We start from the raw sequence: 20307 nt of genomic DNA, 5'->3' as shown, positions 1-20307 counted from the left end.
CAAGGTGTTGACAGGACCATGTTTCTTCTAGAGGCTCTAGGGAAGAATCTGTTCCTTTCCTCTTTTACTTTTCAGTGGCTGTGTATATTCCTTGGCTTGTGGCCCCATCCCTTCTGTCTTCAAGGCCAGCATCTTCAAATCTCTGTCTGCTCCTTCTTCATACTGCCTTTTCTGTGTGAAATCTCCCTGAACACTTGTGATGGCATTCAGTGCCCATCCTGATAATCCAGGGTAATCTTCCCACCTCCAGATCCTTAGTCACATCTGCAAAGACTCTTTGTCCAAATAAAGTATCGTTTACGAGTTCCAGGGACTAGGACCAGATATCTTTGGGGGCCATTTTTCAGATAACCACATATTGTATATTCATTTCCTTCCTTCCTGCCTTTCCAAAACTTTTAAGATGATGAAAGTATTCTGTACTTCCACAAAATTGCTCCTTAGATTTAGTTCCACTGATGATTCTTGCAAGAGCCAATGTTTACATGATGGTTGCAGAGTAATGATTTTCCAGTTCTATCACCCTCTGGGCAGTTGCTCTTAACTTCCCTTCTCACTTTATGTAACTCTGTTTCTCTGCCTGTGTGCTTCTATGTATCTGTCTATGCCTCTCTCTATATGTATCTGTGCCTGTGATTTGTATGTCTCTGTATTTATTCATCTATCCATTATTTATTTAGAATTATAGACCTCTTTTTTTTTTTCGTAGTAGTTTAGAATTCATTAATGTGCTTAGTTATTTTGATGCTTAGATAGTTCTAGCTTTGACCAGTAGGAACCCTTTTATTCTGGCTTCTGTGTATGTTGTTTTTTTTTTTTTAAGCATTCTTATTTTTAGGCATAGCAAGATGTCCAGTGTTTCATCTTGAATTTATGGTCCTACAGCTCTAGAATCAGCCATTCCTTCACAGAGCCCTGTTGCTTTTTGTGGGGAATGGTATTAGAAAGTGTCAGTTATCAAACTAGTTATCAATTTATTTCATTTTAGCTCCAAATCCTCCTTTCATGCCTTATTGGACCTACTTTTCCAACTGGCATGTGTGAACTTAGTCTGTAGATGGTGTTGGAGGGACGCTGTAGGAGGTGGGGGTTCGGTGTACTTCTGCTTCTGCTTGCTCTGTGTGGTACATGGGGGGTATCTCGTGGTGGTCACCCTTCAGCAAATTTTGTTTTTAATTCCTGGCTGTGGTTCCCTGCCTTCTCCTCTCGGCCTGCTGGCCCCCAGCAGAGTGTTCCTGCTTAACTGGTCCTTGCCTGCAGTTCCTTGCCTACCAAATTTGGCCTTCTTACTGTAGCACAGCTTGTCTGGGGGGATCTGCTAACATCTCATCCGGTGTGCTGCATGCAGTCTGCAGTGAGATCTGAATGCCAGCCTCTGGGGGAGTCACCCCTTCCAAGTACTGCCTTTGGTTCTCTGCCTCAGCCCTGGGGTATTCATTGGAGTTCTCTTTTTTTCCTGCTTAGTAGTCATTTCTCTATAAATAGTAATTCTTCCTAGGACTTCCCCTGTTCAAATTGCTGTGTGGATTTCATTTTCTGGCTGGACTCTGGCTACCACAGAGACCACTTTCTGGGCAGTAGGTGCTCATTGCAACTTGCTTCTAGACTCTTTTAGCAGCTAGAGTTAGGAGATATAATGCAGTTATGAACATATATATTTACAGTGCATTCACTGTACATACATCCATTTATATAAACCTGCATACATGCAACTATGTGTGCATATTTATTTTCATATATATACAAATTTTAGAATTGTTTGTAATAGCTTTTGCAAAAACAGATTTTTGTATGGTCAGTTCTGTTCCTGTGCCCTCACTCGCTAAGATTTTGGGTTTCAAACGTCTCCCAACTGCTACTTTTCCTTGTAAGATCATCTTTAGAACTTAAAAATTCTTTTTAATGTCCACGTGGAATTTATATTTCAGTGGATGTCAGATGATGGTGCACTTTCATTTCAAATGGAGAGACATCTGTTCTAGGATCTTTTATTAAGTAATCCATGTTTTCCCAGTTAAATTGAACTACCATCTTTGATATAAACTTTTCATATGCATAGTCATTAATTAAAAGTTTTCTCTTTTATGGCATTTATTTGTCTAGTCGTACGTTAATACCTATTTATATACCATGTTGATTTTTACACAGCGGCATTAGAGAGTATGTTCTGATATCAGCTACATTTTTCGTCAACATTGGGGAAATTCCTGCCTTTCAAGATTGGCCTGGAATTCCTGGGGCTCTTATTATATTGGCAGTTCTAAGAAGCCATTCCAGTTATCCATTTATTGCCCCTGGGCTTCAAGTCCCTTCTTTTATTTCCTGTACTGCATTCATGGGTTGGTTTCTAAGTACTTTTTCTTACAGAGAGTGTGCTGTTCACAATAGAGGGTGCTGGAGGGGTTTTGTAGGAAGATAGGGCTTTCTCTTCCTCCTTCCCGTGTGCTATGGATTTTGTTTTTCCCTTTTGCCCCCGCTGTGATGTTGCCAGAGGCATTTGCTTCAGCCACATACCTAAAGCACAGTCTGTTGCTAATTTTGCAGCCCCAGCCAGTTTGGTAGCCACCTAGCTAAGCACCCGAGGCCTGTTGGATGGGTTTCTGACTGACTCACTTTGTGTACCTCCCCTCAGCTTCAGCCTGCAGGACTCCTGAAGGTTGTTTCCTGTGCTCCTCCTGACAGGGACGCTGTAGAGCCCAGACCCTGTTGCCCTGCAGGCACGCACTCTCCTGATGTTTCCTTTCCTTCTGCACGCCTGTCTGTCAACCTTGGCCTGCCTTTACCCCAGAAAGCTGTGTGCTGTGGCCTTCCCCATAAAGACACCAGCTACTCCAGGCCTTGTGTTACCTTGCTGGTGAGTGGGCTCCCAGCGCTGTGACTCTTCTTGTTGCTCGCCAGCTGGCCTTGTCCCATGTGAACTCTGGAGGGGTCTTTTTTACTTTCCTGGCAACTGTGGACCAACTTTGGCTCAGGCAATTTAGCACATTTCTCCCCCATGCAGTGGCTGCAACCATACCTTCTACAAGAAGATCTCGTCCCAACTTTGAGGGGCTGGGGTGGTCTCCTAAGTTACTCCTTCCTTGGGTACTTCTCTCACCCCGGGGTATTCTTTAGAGTTCTCTTTCCACCTTTCTCATTACTGTCATGATGAGTAATTCTTTATATTATTGTAACTTTATACTGTGTATATATCTATATGATATATATATGTATATCTATATATACATAACTTTCCCTGTTCAATTATTGTGTGGTTTCAGTCTCTTGAGTAAATCCTACTGATGTTCTCTTTGCTTTAGGAAGAACTCTGGATGATTTGAGATTATCCTATCTCCAGTGGCTTGTAGTCTACATGGAATAGTGGTTTCCTCCGGCTGATTGGAGGACACAGTACTCACGCAGCTTTACACTTGCTTCCTTAGGATATCCTGCAGGTTTACAACTCCTTGAGATCTGGGGACACAGTGCAGAGACTCTTACCTGGTGTAGTAACATCAGTGGTTTTGATGCCAGAATGAAGTCAAGCCAGTATTAACAATTTATGATACACAATGATATCTTAAAATATAAATAATAGCAAGAAGTATCTTGAGTTCATAATTAAAAAGGAAAGCCTTTGTATTTCTTCTGATAAAATTCATTTGAGAGCTGTGGGCAACAGGTCAGTAGCAATAGAACCATAGTCTGATGCCACCATGTACTCATTCTGTTCTCCTGCTGTTCAGTAGGGGATCCACAGATTCTTATCAGAGGCTCTTAACCTTTGACTGTTTGCTTTTGACCTTTGAGTGTAGACATCCCCTAATGCTCCACAATTCTTTGCCTTGTGTTCATTGTTACTATCCAATATCTATGTTACCTTACTTTTTTTTCCTGACATCTTTTCTGATTAAAATTTTTTCTTTTTGTCATTGAACTATCACCTCTTCTGACCACAACTTCGCTGCTATTGTGTCTGGCAAGCATGGTTACATGCCAAAAATCTATTAACAGAATCTTTTTGGGTTAATTTCAGTCCAACCCTTCCTTCATTTTCAAGGAATTTTATGGGCACATTTCATTCAAGAAACATGTAGAAAATAGGTATTGTAGATACAGGGTCTCAAATTGTCTCTGTCTTCTAAGAAACTTGTAAGAGTCAGGAAATGGAAGTGAACATCATGATCCAGAAGTTGAAAAAGGGAAGCGCTTTAGGACGGGGAATCTATCATTCCTGTCAAGTTTTTAAGTCTTGTGGCACTCCACTTTAATTATGAAGATGCACATAATTCTAAAAATGCACCTATCTGAGGAGTTTTAAGAATCATGCTTCTAAACCCACTCCAAAATATATTTCTTTTTTCTGTTGTGAAAGTAAGAAACTTCCCTCATACTGTGCTTAACTGTCTTTTCCTCCCTCTTCCTTGCTGGTTTTTTGAAATGACTAAACTGTGTGATTTAGAGCTTGCTTCATTCTTAGTTATGGATCTGTCTTTAGCATGTAGGGTCACGTGTGACATGTAAATCCTTGAAAAATAAGTTCAACAGAAAGAAAGCACGAGTTAAGATTTAATGAAATCTTAAATGGAAAAGTTTGATTATACCTAGTGTGGGGAAGTAGACACAATGGGAAAAGTATACGTTTGTTTGCACAGGTTCTTGGAGGATGATTTAAAACAGACCTTTTCCTAACAATTCTGTTTCTAGTAAGTTTTTACTACACATCGATTTTCATGTCTGAGTAGGAGCTCTTTATCAATGACTGATTGTTTTTAAGTCTCAGAAGTCTCCTCTACGCTCCTAAGCACCTTGAAGAACTGTTGTTTATGTGGTTGTACTTCTTAATATTTGCCATACTAGAAATTTAAAAATGTTAAATAAAAATAAAAAAACAATGCATTTTTTTATGAAAAGTAACTTTCCCAAAGCAAAAAAAAAAGTAAGAATAGTGTTAGTTTACATTTGTGACTCTCTAACACCTGGATTAAAAAAGACAGCTGTATTCTCCTGTCTGCTTCTGGACCCATTCTGTGGTGGTAGATAGCTGTGGTTGATGTATGTGAAGAAATTCCAGGGTTACACAGATGATGTAGGTGCAAAGGGAGAGGTATTTTAATAGTTCTTCAGATAATTGAAGATATCCATCTTTGATACACCAAAACTTGACAGGTGGTGGTTGTTTTTAAAGGTTTAGTTGCGTTATGGACTTGGAAAACCTATCAATGAACCTTTGATACTTCATTATATTAAAATCTATTGGTCTGTCTTGCACTTGAATGGATATTTAACCAGTCTCTGAGCTTGAAATATCATGGATTGGTCAGTGAAAAATATTGGTTCCCTGAGTTATGTGGATCTTGCAAATGTTGACCTGTTTCATGATACACTATCAAGAAATTTGTTAGTTTCACCACAGATTGCTAAAGGAAATCTATCAAGTATTGGGAAGCTGTCAGTGACTAGACAGACAGATTTCATCATGACGGCAATGCTGCTTGTTTTCTTTGAAGTGTCAGGTGCACTTTGTTTTGTTTTTTTTTCTGAGAAAATGTCTGCTAAATATCCAAGTCTGAATAGCTATAGTTTGTTTTTTTCCCTGTACTTTTAAAAAGAAATGATTTCAAGAGTTGAGGTTCAATAAAGTTAGTTTTTTGACTACTTCATCGAGGACATTCTTAAGTGAAACTGGCATTCAAAAATTTTTTCAGTGTGAGTGAGTGGCTGTAGGAGTATGACAATTGCTAGGAAGTGTGGTTTGGCACCATTGTCTTGATTCACACTAAGAGGCCAGCAGTTCTGCAACTGTTGCTTTTCATTATCAGTACAAATGTCAATATGGTGAGACTGCAACTACTGTCTTAGTATTATTATGAAAATGGCTTTGACTTGTTGATCCCTTGAAAGGCCTTTGGGAGACCCCAGCAGTCTGTGGACCACCTTTTGAGAACACACACAAGCCTATGTACACACACATACGTACATACACATGGTTGGTCCTTGCAGTATTTTCAGTAGAGGAAAAGAAAATGAACTGAGGTTTCTCAATATGGGATTGTGTGAATGTGCCATAATTTAGCCAGTTAATATAATTATTTAGGTATTTGGGATATACTGGTGTGGAAAGATGTCCAAGGTGTATTTTTTTTCTTTTGTTATCATTAATCTACAATTACATGCAGAACATTATGTTTACTAGGCTCCCCCCTTCACCAGGTCCCCCCTACGATCCCCATTACAGTAAGATGCTGTAGAATCACTACTTGTCTTCTCTGTATTGTCCGGCCCTCCCTGTGCCCCCCCCAACATTATACATGCTAATCGTAATGCCCCCTTTCTTTTTCCCTGCCCTTATCCCTCCTCCAATGTGTAATTTTAAGATACAGAAAACAAATGTTGCACAACATATATGTTTAGTAAGATCTCATCTATGTTTAAATAGACAGATATTTGTGAGAAGACATACCCATGTACCTTTTATAATGTGTGTACCTCTGAGGGTGAGGAAGGGGGGATATTTTTACTTTGCACCTTAAATCTTCTTCACTGTGGAATTTGATTGCACCCATTATCTTTAATGTTGGAAGATTCAAAGCCTGGCTTCTTAAACAATAAGCTGTCACTGTATGAAAGGGACACTGTTTTCTAAATTGGTTGAGGTACTTAGCTGTTTTTGTCTTGATGTTAATGGATTGTCTTCAACTTTTCTCCACACCTTTACATATTATAGAGTGAAAGTTTCTTATTAATCTTAATAAGTAAGGGATTTATTTCTCTCAATAAATGGCACAGTCCATTTGTAATACTTGATAACTGCAGTGAACCCTGCAGGCAGCAGCTGTGACTGTGTGAAGGGAATTGTTGGTTAATCATCTGTCTTTTTAGCTACTCTCACATTTTTAGTACGTAAACCTTAGTGGCAAAAGAGTCCTATTGTACAAGTAGTGACTCTATAGCATCTTACTACAGTGATGGACAGTGACTGCAATGGGGTATGTGGTGGGGACTTGATAATATGGATGAATGTTGTAACCACAATGTTGCTAAATGTGAAATCTTCACAAGATTGTATATCGACGATACCTTTATAAAAAATATCCTATTTTAATTTGCAGAAACATCAGATATGTAGTTACTATACTGGTGGTATAGTGAAAAGAACATGCCTTTTGGAATCAGATGAACTTAGGCTGAATCTTCTATCCATTATTTCCTAGCAGTGTGATCTTGTACAAGTTGACATCTGAGTCTATTTTCTTATAAGATCGGGATAATACCTTCCTGTTCTGAGGATTCTATCTGTTGTGTGTCTAGCTCAGTGCTCGACACACGTCAGCCATTGTTAGCTATCAGGTGTTGCTCAGTTTTTCATTCCTCTAATGTACGGTACTTTCTTGTGTCTCTCTTTAGTGTTGCACTGCTGCACTGCAAAGTTTCTAGTTAGCCTTCAGACTTCTAGGAAGTTCCTTATGTTCTGTTTAGGCTGGGTTAGTTGTCTTCCTCTTCTAATTCTCTATCTCCTCAATATAGCACCAACTCGTATTTTTTTCTAAATTTTTTTAATTTGCAAAAGTTTCAAATTTACAGAAAACAATGAAGAACAGTGTAGTGAACACTTATATACCTTTTGCCCAGGTTCACTGTTAATAATTTGCCATACTTTCTGTAACTTTCAATGTGTGTATCTCTCATTTTTTTCCTGAACAATTTGAGAGTAAGTTGCAGATACTGTGACATTTCACTCCACTTTCCATTTTTTACTCTATAACCACAATACTCTATCACAATCATGAAATTTAACACGGATACAATATTATCAAGTATGTAGTGCATATTCAGATTTCCCCAGTTGTCCTATAAGGTCCTTTTTAGATTTTTTTCCTTTGGATCCAGGATCATGCCTCTAGGTTTGCTCCTTTAATCTAGAGTATTCATTAGGCAATTTTTTTGACTCTCATGACATTGACATTTTTAAAGAGTATAACACAGTTCTGTAGGTTTTACAATCTTGGCATGTCTATTGTTTTCTCACGATTAGATCATTTTTTGTTTTGTTTTGTTGCATCTCTGATTTCCTGCAAGAAATAGAAAGGCAGCTCCTGACAGCTCAGAAAGAACTGGCCTGGCTGGCGTTACCTATTTGTTTGACCTTGGTGTTTCTTAGAGTTGGCCTGGTATTCACAGCTAGGTTGTGCTGTTTTCTTGTTGAACATAAACAGTTTCACAGAACAGGAACATGAGACAAGGCCACTCTGTGTCCTTGGATCAAGACAAAACAAGGCTGCTCCATAATCTTGCCTAAAAACGAACAAAAACACGAACATTGTTGAAGTCTCAAAAATGATCAAGCGTATCTTCCTCCTGGCCACCATGAGTGCGTAAAGCTCCCTCATAAATCACAGCCTTACCGTCTTTTCATTCTTCTTGCCTCACAGTAAGATTTATTAAAGTCATAGAATCCTGAATTAGATTTCATAGACTCATAGAATTACCCCCACTTCCTGACAGCATCCAAAGCAGGGCAGAGCCCTACTTCTTTGAACCTTTTCGAAAAACACCTAAAACAGGCCCAAATCCTGTATGTCCGTCTTCACACCCTGTACTGAAATGCTCCAGTGTTCTTGATAGTATGTATGTATTCTCTCTAGTTGGAAAGAGTATAAATCCAACTTGTTTAACTAGAGATGTGTTCTTGGTGCTGTTGACTAGAGGAAACTTGAATCTCATTTCTCTTTTTACTCTGAAGTTTTGGTACAGCTAAGAATCAGGATCAAGCTTTTCTGGGTAATTTATTACTGGTTAAGCATAACTTTTAGTTCCAGTTTTTGGTCACTGACATTTGTATTTTAAAAAAGTTATAAACTGCTATCTAAGAATTATTCTATTTAATAAAAAAAAAAAACAGAGAAGAGAGAGGCTTATAAATCAGAGGGAGAGACTTTATTTCCAGTGATTTGCCAGCTTAATTACAATGTTTTGAATTTAATTCCCCCTTCCCCATACAGAGTTTAATAAACAAATCTTTGCTAGGTAATTGGGGGTGGACAAGTGGCTTATATGTAGTATATACATACTTGCACAAATAATATAACATAAAATATTGCATGGTAAACCTTAGGATGAATTTATTTTGAATTTTCTATCACAAATTGCCTATATTTTTCCTCCTCTGTTCACAGAAAAATAAAAATTGACCCTGTGAATGGAAATTTAAAGCAATGGTAAGAGAAGCACCTGTATATTTTTCTCATTGCTGCTGCTTTCAAGTGGAGTTTCGAAGATACTAAAGGATTAGCAACGAGAGAGAATAGCCATTAGAACGTTATCTACCTTTAGGATGACTGTTGAGTTTTGGTCTTTTAAAAAAGAATTTAAAATTAGGTAGCTATGTTATATATATTAAGGCTAGTAGTTATTGTATTAAAATAATCTCTTTGCTTATGCTACCAAATTGTTAATTTTTGTTAGGATTAATATCTTAGGGACAAAAAAGTGGGTTCTTTTATTGTATTTGTTCTGATGATAGAATTCAGTGTAACTGAACCTCTTACTGCATAAGTCTTTATTTTTGATTGTGCCACTCTGCAAAATGTTATAATTCATCCTGCTTGTCCAAGTTTAATGGAATGGAAATGCATAGATCAATAGAAGTACAACAAAGAATGGCTTGTGACATATTTATTCTACTTAGAAGCTGATGTATTCCTTGCTTAAGCATTGTAATCTAGCTTAATGGGGAGGTGGGATGAGTCATTGATCACACTAGGATTAAAGCTCCCAAATTTTTATGTATTTGTTCAGTTATTAGATTTTTTTAGGGTATCATTAAACAGTAGAGAGTTTTCTATTAAAAATTTTTAACAAGTAGTTATTTCATTTAAAGATAATATCAGGTGACCTTGTGGGTTGAAACATGGTATAATGTGTGCATTTTCTGGTTTTCTGTTTTGAGATTATAGGTGTTCAAAAAATCAGTATTCACAGGCACTAGAAATTACCTTTTGTTTAAAGCATAAATACATTGGACTATATCATAAATACCAGAGCAGCCTGCATTTCTTACTTAGGCATAAGAATGAATAATGGACATTTAACTGTCATTTTAACCTGATTGGCTAGTGGATTTTCTCCAAGATTGAATAACTTTGTTTTCGGCTCAGAGAATTTGCTTTATATGTTGGGGCTCTTGGAAGTTTGTTTCCAGGTAATATTATTGATGAGTAGGCTAGCAGGGTCATTCTGGATGTGCTTTTGTCACTGGGAGAATTGAGTTTAATTGTCACACATGCACTGGGAACTAGTAGAAAAATAGATTTAGCGTAATGGATTATGGTAGCTTTTGTGTGTCAAAACTTAAAACCAGATAGAAGTCACTCTCTTTGACGTGATATCAGATTTGGAGGTCCCCTCCGCAGGACAGCCCTTCAGTGATCAGGAATCCAAGCTCCTGCCTGTTGCTCTGTTATTTTTAACCTCCCATTTCATAGTCCTTCCTGGAAAGGGAAAAGGGGAAACAAGAAAAGCCAGGGAGAGGTGTATGTCAGTTGTCTCTTACTGAGATTTCTGGGAAGCCATGGTATAACTTTTGTTTTTGTGTTACTGTCCAGAACTTAGTCTATGTCCACATGTAACTGCAAGGCAAGGTAGAAATTGTAGTCTTTTTTGTTTTCTTGACCACTATATTCACAGTTAGAAGTTGGGCATTATTTTACAAAAGAAGAAGGTGAGAGCAGATATTGGGGTAGCAGGCTGGCAGCCTATTCCAAAGTAAAAAAAGTAGTGTACTGGATGTTAGGAATCCTTTGACTGTCACTTGTGTGCTAAGTTTTACTGGGCCCTGGGCTCTTTGAGGGTGCTGGACCTTTTCCCTAGGAAAGTGTGCCTTAGACACATGCATGGAGTTTTGTAGGATTGTTGTCTCTGGAACCCATCTATTTAAGCCCAGGGGGTTGTTTATCGACCCATTTTAAGATTTTTTATTAGTAAAAGATGACAGACATTCTTCCAGGATAGGAAGTTCTACTGTAAAACCGTTCTTATTAGAAAGTTTTTCTAAGTTTCCATTCTTCACTCATACTGTCAACACAAGTTAGTTAACTTGTTCTGTATGCTAGACACTATGATGATACTTGAAGATTCAAAGACACCTTGATTAATATATTAAGTGCTTACTATGCCTAACATAGAACTGGGATCCTTAAGCACATTGTTCATTTTCTCCATTTTGCAAATGAGGAAATGATTTATCTTAAGATTTTATAGCTGCAAATGATAGAGCTTAAATTTGAGCCCAGGTCTAACTTTAAAACCATTTCTTTTTTGTCACCACGTAGACACTTTGCTGTAAGCATGAGACACATTGAACTGAGTGTGTTTTGTGGCTGTTTCCAGTTCTTGCTTGGTTTTATAACTAGAGATTTCTTTTTCCTCAGTTTTCTGTTAACATCTTGCAAAGCTACTTAAAATGTGTAAGTGTGTGGTGATGCTGTTCTTTTGATTTTGTATTTTTCTAAACCGACATTGCAATCAGTATGATATACGGCATGTAACAAATGCCAACTGGTAATCTGATGAAAGAGTAGTACAAAATGACCGTATTTAAAATGTCTTATCAGCGTCTAAATTGTATATATCATTAAAAAAATTCAATGAAAACCACCTTTTGATCACCTTGTAAACCAGAGCTCCCTGGTGGTGTATATACTTTCTTTTTGCTCACAAGTGTGCTGTCATGTACGCTGACAGCATCACACATGGAATTTAGCTTAAAAGCTTTTTGCTTCAAGCTGAGGTTTTTGACCCCACCGATATACAGATGTTCTCCTAATTTCCTCTCTTCAGTGCCTTTATAAATCAAAAAGAGTGGGAAAGGGAAAATTACATGAGTAATTACAGTATTAAATTACTATAGAAAACCATTTGAGTTCTTTATAATTCTCTTTTCAACTTTAGTTTAAAATCAACAGCTTCTTAAATGGTAAGTTTCTTACACTGACAGGCCTGCGATTATGATTGCATATGTATTTATCAGTCGACACCTCTGCCTCTTGTTCTATCAGAAATGGTATTTTCTTTTCTCTGAGAGTGCTGTTATTTCCAGTCGCAGAGACTAGAGTGACTTTAGAAAGTTTACAATAAGTGTAGCAAAAAAGTAGGGGTAGGCCTGTGGCTGCTTTCCAGACTGTGAACATAAAACTGGTCCTATACCTGAGTTTGATCATTCTTAAGTGTTGATTCTTATGTAATTCTAGGACGATTTGACGAAACGGTTATTGAAGAGAGAAGACAGTGTGCTGAAGACCTGCTACAGTTCTCTGCTAATATTCCCGCTCTTTATAACAGTAAACAGCTTGAAGATTTTTTCAAGGTTTGGTAGTCTTTCTGAAATATTTTGCATTTTATTAAATGCCTTTGTTTTCTAATTTGTAGTAAAGCAAGATTCAAGTTTTTTTTTAACAGAAAATGTCATTTGCTTTTGACTTCATTATTGATTGAAGTAAGTAGAAGTTAGTAGCTAAATAACACTGTCTATAGTGTATCTATTTTTAATGTAAAAATGTATAAGATTTTTGATTTATTGATTAAAAAATTGATGCATAGGGCTTAGAAATTATCTAATTCACTCATCATGTTTGAAATACATTAAGATAATTTTAAGTGTCATGAAACTCAAGTTATCTTCACTTTGTGAAGTATCTTTCTCTGGTAGAGTTCTTTTTTAGGATAGAAACTACTACAGGTTGTATTAAATTTGTTACGATTATAGTCCTCAATTTTACAAAGGTAAGCTAGTAAAAATTATATTACCAGCTTCTTGACATGTACATGCTATGCCTTTGTTTTGAGTTCCTTAGCATTTTTATCAATAATTTTCTATTTTATTTTTAACTGAACCTATGCAAGTTGTCAGTTGATAACAGTGTCCTTAATGGCTACAATTTTCCTATTGCCTTCTAGAAAAAGCTATGTGATTGTGTCATAATTATTATTTTTGTCCTTATCTAAATATCTACTCATTTGTATAAATGTAATTTCCTAGAACATATACCTAGCAAGGTATATGAGCAGTGGAATTTTTAATATTCTTGATGGTAGTGACCTAAAAAAGGGATTTATTTTTCATGACCTGTTGTAGTTTACTGAAGAAAGTAGATCTTTTGGAAGATATTACAAACTTATGACTTACAGTAATAGAAATAGTAATAGAAAAGTTTGTAGTAGTGAGATTCTTGCTGTGTGACTTTGTTCCTTAATTTTTCATTACTCTGCAAACTAGGCTGAGGTGATGAATTTGGCTTTCTGCTTATGACCTTCTGCAGATCTTTAGGATAAAAGGCCAAGTCATATGGATACAATGTTTAGCTCTTTGCTGTTCTCCTTTATGACTGTTTCTATGTAAAGAAGTCTATGCTTATAGAAAAAGAGGATTGTTAAGCAAGAAGAACGTTGCTTTGTAGAAATTGTGAAGGCAGTCATTCAAAGTAACACATTCCAAAGGCTAAAAAAGTAGTCTGGGGATATAGAAGTCAGATTGTAGACTTTGAACAATTTGAATAAAAGTTATCTGTTTATTCTATTTCTTTTGGATCTGGGAATCCTGATTCTAACTGCTGCTGGAAGACACTTATTTTTAGGCTTTCTGAAATTAGAGACCTTAAAGAAGAGGAAGAAAAGATCAGGCAGTTTAAGAGAAGTTAAGTCAAGCCAGTTGTAGAAAATATCTTGGAAATATCTTAAGCAGTGTGCTGGGCAGTGATTTGGTAATATCACAACAGTGGTATTCAGTCTCTTTAAATAGAGATAAGAAAATGTGGTCTTTGAGGATTGTTTAGCTGCAAGCAAAAAAAGAAAAACAAAAAAGCTTTCCATGTTAGCTTTAACAAGAAGAATTAGTTTCATACAATAAGTCTGAGTGGTAGATAGGACAGGGATGGTACAGAGCTCACTAATGTCAACAAAGATTTAGGTTCCTGGGTTTGGGTATGAAAGGCACCACCCACCCCACCCACACACAAAGAAGAAAACCTATTTTTGAAGACTTTCTTATTTGGAGAGAATCCTAATACCTCATTGGCCAGAACTGGGTCATAGGACGATTCCTAGCTTCAGAGAAGTATTGAGCAGGTGACTCCTTTTAACTTTCTGGTGTGCTATAATAACATAGGTTTTTTCTTTGTAGAAATACTGATGATGGGTATCACATGCAAATAACCATTTAGCCACTTGTTTTGATTTTTTTAAAATGTATACGAGGGTAGAAGGAATAATATAATGAGCCTCCATTACTCATTACTCAGCTTCAAAAATTATCAGTATATTGCCAAATTGTTCTCATCTATACCTTAACACACTATACTCTTCGCTCGTTGTTACTATTTTTTACAGTTTTATTGACATACCTTAACATTTACCAACTGTGAGTATATAATTCAATGACGTTCATTACATTTATAGAATTGTGCAGCTATCACCACCATCCAATCTTGAACATTTCCATCACTTCAGCAAGTTCCCTTGCACTCAGTTTTCCAAGCTCCATCCTTGGGCACCTAACTGTTTACCTCTTTTATGTGTAGGGTCTGCCTTTCCAGGATATTTCAAATATAGGGAATCATACAATATGTGGTCTTTTGTTCTGGTTTCTTTCACTTAGCATAATGTTTGAGTTTTATACGTGTTTTATCTTGTATCAGTATACCATTCCTCTATGTTGCTGAATAGTATTTTTTATATAGATTATACCACATTCTGTTTATCCAATGGCGTTTTGATAGGTATTATATTGTTTTTAGTTTTGGCTCTTTTGACCAATGCTGCTGTGAATGTTTGTGTACAGATCTTTTTATAAATAAATATTCTTATTTTTCTTGGGTATGAGTGGAATGTTGGGTCTTATGGTAAGTTTATGAGGTCAGTTACCGAGTTATGGTAAATTTTTAAGAAACCACCAAACTGTTTTCCAAAGTGACTGTATCATATTACATTCCCCAGCAATATATGAAAGCTCTAGATCTCCCACAATCCCACCAACACTTGGTATTGTGTGATTTAAAAATTATAACTGTTCTGGTAAATATATAGTAGTGTCTCACTATATTATTAATTTTAGTTTTCTAATGACTAATGATGTTGAGCATGTTTTCATGTACTTATTATATGTCTTCTTTGGTGAAATATTGTTAAAGTCTGTCTAGTCTTTGGTTGGGTTATTTGTTGTAAGAGTTTTAAGTTTTAAGTTCTGAATATATCCTAGATACAAGTCCTTAATTAAATGTGTAATTTGCAAATATTTTCTCCCAATTTATAGCTTGTGTTTTCATTGTCTTAACAGTGTCATTTGAAGAGCAAAAGATTTTAGTTTTGATGAAGTGTAATTTATCTTTTTTTTTTTCTTTTTGGAATCGTGCTTTTGTTGTCATATCCAAGAACTCTGATAAACCCAGAGTCAAGAAGATTTTTCTCCTACCTTCTTTTCTAGGACTTTCGGTCTTGCGTTTAGGTCAGTGATCCATTTTCAGTTAGTATTTGTGTGTGGTATGAAATTAATAGTTTACATTTATCCTTTGGCACATGAATAGCTAACCATATTAGCATCATTATTGGAAAGACTTCCTTTTCCCATTGAATTGCCTTGGCACTGCTACTGAAAAGGAATTGATTGTAATTGTAATGGTTAATTTCTGGACTTTTGATGTGTTCTATTGATCTCTGTATCTGTTCTTATACCATACTACATTGATTACTGTAACATTATAATAAATTTTGAGATCAGATAGTGTAAGTTGTCCCACTTCATTTGTACTTCTTTGGAATTGTCAATTTTGAGTTCTTTGAATTTCCATAAAGATATTAGGCATCAGCTTGTCCATACAAACAAAAAATTCTGGTGGAATTTTGATTGGAATTGTATTGTCTGTGGTTCATTATTATCTTCATAGTATTGTCTTCCAATCCATGAACATGAAACAACTTGCCATTTATTTAGGTATTCTTTAATTTGTCTCAGCAATGTTTTGTAATTTTCAGGGACTGGCACTTATTTTGTTAGATTTATTACTAAGTATTTTATTCTTTTGATGTTATTGTGAATGGAATTGTGTTCTTTCACTTAGCATTATGCTTTAAGCATTTATCCATTGTGTAGCATGCATAAGTATTTCATTTGTTTTTATGGCTGTATAATATTTCTTTGTATGGAACCATGGATATACTGTGTTATGTTTATCCACTCATCAGTTGATGCACATTTGGTTTATTTACTCCCTTTTGGCTAATATGAATGATACTGTTAGGAATATTTAAGTTTTCGTGTGGACATTTATTTCCATTTTTCTTAGGTATATACTTAGAAGAGGAATTAATGTGGGAGTATTTTAAATTCTTATTTACTTATTATAGGTCTATCCTGATTTTCTCTTTCTTCTTGAATAACCTTTGATAACTTGTATCTTCCTAGAAATTTTCATCTAAATTGTATAATTTGTTGGCATGAAATGGTTCATAGTGTTCCCATATAATACCTTTTATTTCTATAGGGATGGTAGTGATGTTCCCTTTTTAGTTTTATAAGTTGGTAATTTGTGTCTTGTCTATTTTTTTATTGGTCAGTCTAGCTAAAAGTTTGATTTTCTTTTTTTTGAAAAATTTTTTTTATTAAGGTATCATTGATACACACTCTTATGAAGGTTTCACATGAAAAACTTTGTGGTTACTACATTCACCCATATTATCAAGTCCCCACCACTCCCCACTGCAGTCACTGTCCATCAGTGTAGTAAGATGGACAGTGTGTTCTGTGTGTGTGTGTAAGGCAGGTTTGCTAGCAACAGATTCTGTCTTTGACTGAAAATGTCTTTGTTTACCCTTCAATTTTTTTTTTTTTTTTAATAATTATTTTTTATTGAAGGGTAGTTGATGCACAGTATTACATTACATTAGTTTCAAGTGTACAACACAGTGGTAGAACATTTATATACATAATTCTAGGTTCCAGCTATCACCCTACCAAGTTGTTACAATATCTTGACTATATTCCTTATGCTATACATTACATCCCGGTTACTTAATTTATTTTACCATTGGAAGAAGTCTGTCCTTTTTTTTTTTTTGTTTTTGTTTTGTGAGGGCATCTCTCATATTTATTGATCAAATGGTTGTTAACGACAATAAAATTCTGTATAGGGGAGTCAATGCTCAATGCACAATCATTAATCCACCCCAAGCCTAATTTTCGTCAGTCTCCAATCTTCTGAGGCATAACAAACAAGTTCTTACATGTAGAACAAATTCTTACATAATGAATAAGTTACATAGTGAACAGTACAAGGGCAGTCATCACAGAAACTTTCGGTTTTGCTCATGCATTATGAACTATAAACAGTTCAAATATGAATACTCATTTGGTTTTTATACTTGATTTATATGTGGATACCACATTTCTCTCTTTATTATTATTATTTTTCATAAAATGCTGAAGTGGTAGGTAGATACAAGATAAAGGTAGAAAACATAGTTTAGTGTTGTAAGAGAGCAAATGTAGATGATCAGGTGTGTGCCTGTAGACTATGTGTTAATCCAAGCTAGACAAGGGCAATAAAACATCCACGTATGCAGAAGATTTCTCTCAGAACAGGGGGGGTGAGGTTCTAAGCCTCACCTCTGTTGATCCCCAATTTCTCACCTGATGGCCCCCCTGCGACTGTGCCTGTCTTAGGTTGTTCCTCCCTTGAGGAATCTTACCCATCTCTGGCTAACCAGTCATCTTCCGGGGCCATACAGGGAAATGTGAAGTTGGTAAGTGAGAGGGAGGCCTTATTGTTTGAAAAGGTTAGCTTTTTACTTCTTTGCATACTTGAATGCCCTGTGGCTTCTATGCCCAGCATTTGTCTTGAGGTATCTTTACCACTTGGAAGAATTATGATACTCGGTAAATTTGATATGAGGCACGAATTCTATTTAAGGGTTGTAATTAGGAAGGAAGAAGAAAAGCTATAGAAGTAGCAGGCGGAAGAAAACATGGGAAGATTGATTATTTCTTTGACATATCTTCTTGTAGAGTAACTTCAGCATGTATAGGTTTTAAGCTACTACTTAAATTGCGCACACACGTTAACATAATAGGAGTATAGTTACATAACCAAAGCATATCTGTAATTACCAGCCATCTCCAGTGAAACCAAGAAAACCAGTTAGGCACCTTAGGCATTTGTGAAAACTTATCTATGATATGGTGGATATTGTCCAACTGAACTTGAACAGTCTGAGAGAAATTACCCTTCAATTTTAAAGAATAGTTTTGCTGGATATATAGAATTATTTACTGACAGTGTTTCTTTTAGCATTTTGGATTTATCATTTCACTGCCTATCATTCCTTTATTGTTTGTTTTTATGAGAAGTCAACTTTTTAATTGTACTAGTTCTACTGTATCAGTTGTTCCATTGCTGTTTTCAGAATTTAGTTCTTGTCTTTCAACAAGTGTGACTCTAGGTGTTGATTGCTTTCTCTTTATCCTATTTGGGGTTTAGTTCATCTTCTTGTATTTGTAGATCAATGTTTTTTTGTAAAATTTTAGAAGTTTTCTGCCCTCATCTCTTCAAGTATTTTTTTGGTCCTGTATGTCTAGTACTCTCATTACATATAAGTTGGAATATGCTTGAGACTATCCCATATCTTTCTCCAGTTCTCTTTATTATCATTCAGTCTTTTTTTTTCTATGATCTTCTTATTGGATAGTTTCTGTTGATCTTCTAGTTCATTGATTATTCTTTCTCAAATCTGTGGTTGAGCTCTTCTAGTGAATTTTTAATTCTATTAAGTATGCTTTTAAGCTCCAGGATTTTCATCTGGTTCTTTTTAAAAATTGAGATGAATTCAGATAACATAAAATTCATCATTTTGAAGTATATAGTTCACAGGTTATGCAACGATTATCACTAATTCCAGAACATTTTCATCACCCCAGAAAGAAATCTCATACCTAGTAGCACTCACTCCTCCTTCTCTACTTGCCCCAGCCCCTAGCAACCACTATCTACTTTCTGTCTTGATGGATTTGCCTATTCTGCACATTTCACGTGAATGGAGTCATACTATATGAGGCCTTTTGCACCTGGCTTTGTTCACATAGTTTAATGTTTTCAAGGTTCATCCATGTTGTAGCATGTATCAGTCTTCATACCTTTTTATGGCTGAATAATATCCATTAAGTAGAGATGAATACTCCCCATTTTGTTTATCTGTGTATCAGTTGATGGATATTCTGATTGTCTCTGCTTTTGGCTCTTATGGATAGTGCTTCATTTGGTTCTTTTTATTTTATAACTTCTACTAATTTGTATTTGGTATTTCATGAGTCATAGTCATCCTACTTAAATTCCTTAATCATGATTTCCTTCAGTTATTTGAACATATTTATAAATGGCTGCTTTTAAGTCTTTGCCCTCTAAGTCCACCATCTTTGCCCCTTCAGAGTTAGTTTCTGTTGACTGCTTTTTACTCCCTGTGTATGGAGCACACTTTCCTGTTTCTTTGTATACCTCATAACATTTTTTTGTTGCTATTATTGAAAACTGGAAAATTTGGATAATATATTCTAGCAACTCTCAAGTCTGATTTTTTTTCCCTTGAGGGTATTGTTCTCTTTGTTTTGTTGTGTGTTTAGTACTACATCTGTACTAAATCTTTGGAGTCTGTTTAATGTGCAGTGTGTGACCTGATGATATCTCTGCTCACTTTTTCATTTTTATTGTAGTTTTAAATGTGGTTAGTAGGGGTTAGCCCTGTATCAGGATAGCTTAGTGGTCAGCCAGGAACTGGTCTTTGCTTGTATTTAAACATTTGTTCTTTTATAGGCTTCTCCCTATGCTTATGATTATTTGTGTGTTTACTAAATTCAGGCACTTTTTAAGTTTGCCTTGGTTTTTACCTTCCTTCAGGATCTCTTGTATTTCTTCTGTGTGTGTGTGCCATCTCATGGTTTGCCAGGACTTTGTAGTTGGCTTGATCTCTCTTTGGTCTCTTCTGCATGGAGAAGCTTATTAAGAAACCCTATGGTTGTATCATTTCCTGTATCTCTCACTGTCCATCTGGCTAATGTGATATAGTCCTTTCCTTGCTGCACCTTTATGCACGCTGAGCCACTGTTCCTTCAAATTTTGTTTTGGCGCTGAGATTGTTACTATTTGCTTGGGGTGGTCTTTTTTCTGTTTTTCAGTGCAAATCTTGCCAATCTCCTTTGCAAGTGAATCTGCTGGTTTTCAAGGCTCATTCTGCCCTTGTCCCAGCTTGGATGGAAGATGGGAGCAATCCTAGGCAAGAATGCCACAGATT

The 20307-nt window shown here is 36.1% G+C and overlaps 1 protein-coding gene across 12 annotated transcripts in view; it reads left to right on the top strand.

The window, feature by feature from the left end:
• The window catches only part of RPS6KC1 (ribosomal protein S6 kinase C1), a 307376-nt gene that overhangs the window by 39578 nt on the left and 247491 nt on the right, over positions 1–20307 (top strand). For 11 of the 12 annotated variants that reach the window (XR_008999393.1, XM_057507968.1, XM_036912511.2 and 8 more), the window contains one exon: positions 12228–12343. Coding sequence is in view for 6 of the 12 variants with exons in the window: in XM_057507968.1 (XP_057363951.1) it covers positions 12228–12343 (116 nt within the window). In the remaining 6 variants the exon portion in view is untranslated. Of the gene's footprint in view, positions 1–12227; positions 12344–15360; positions 15476–20307 lie in introns of those variants that run through there. The other variant, XM_057507971.1, reaches the window with a different exon arrangement.

The sequence above is a fragment of the Manis pentadactyla genome, chromosome 9 (assembly GCF_030020395.1).
Source record: "Manis pentadactyla isolate mManPen7 chromosome 9, mManPen7.hap1, whole genome shotgun sequence".
In the NCBI taxonomy this organism is placed as follows: Eukaryota; Metazoa; Chordata; class Mammalia; order Pholidota; family Manidae; genus Manis; species Manis pentadactyla.
Note: the sequence above shows the minus strand (reverse complement) of the source record. Positions and strands in the feature narration are given on the sequence as shown.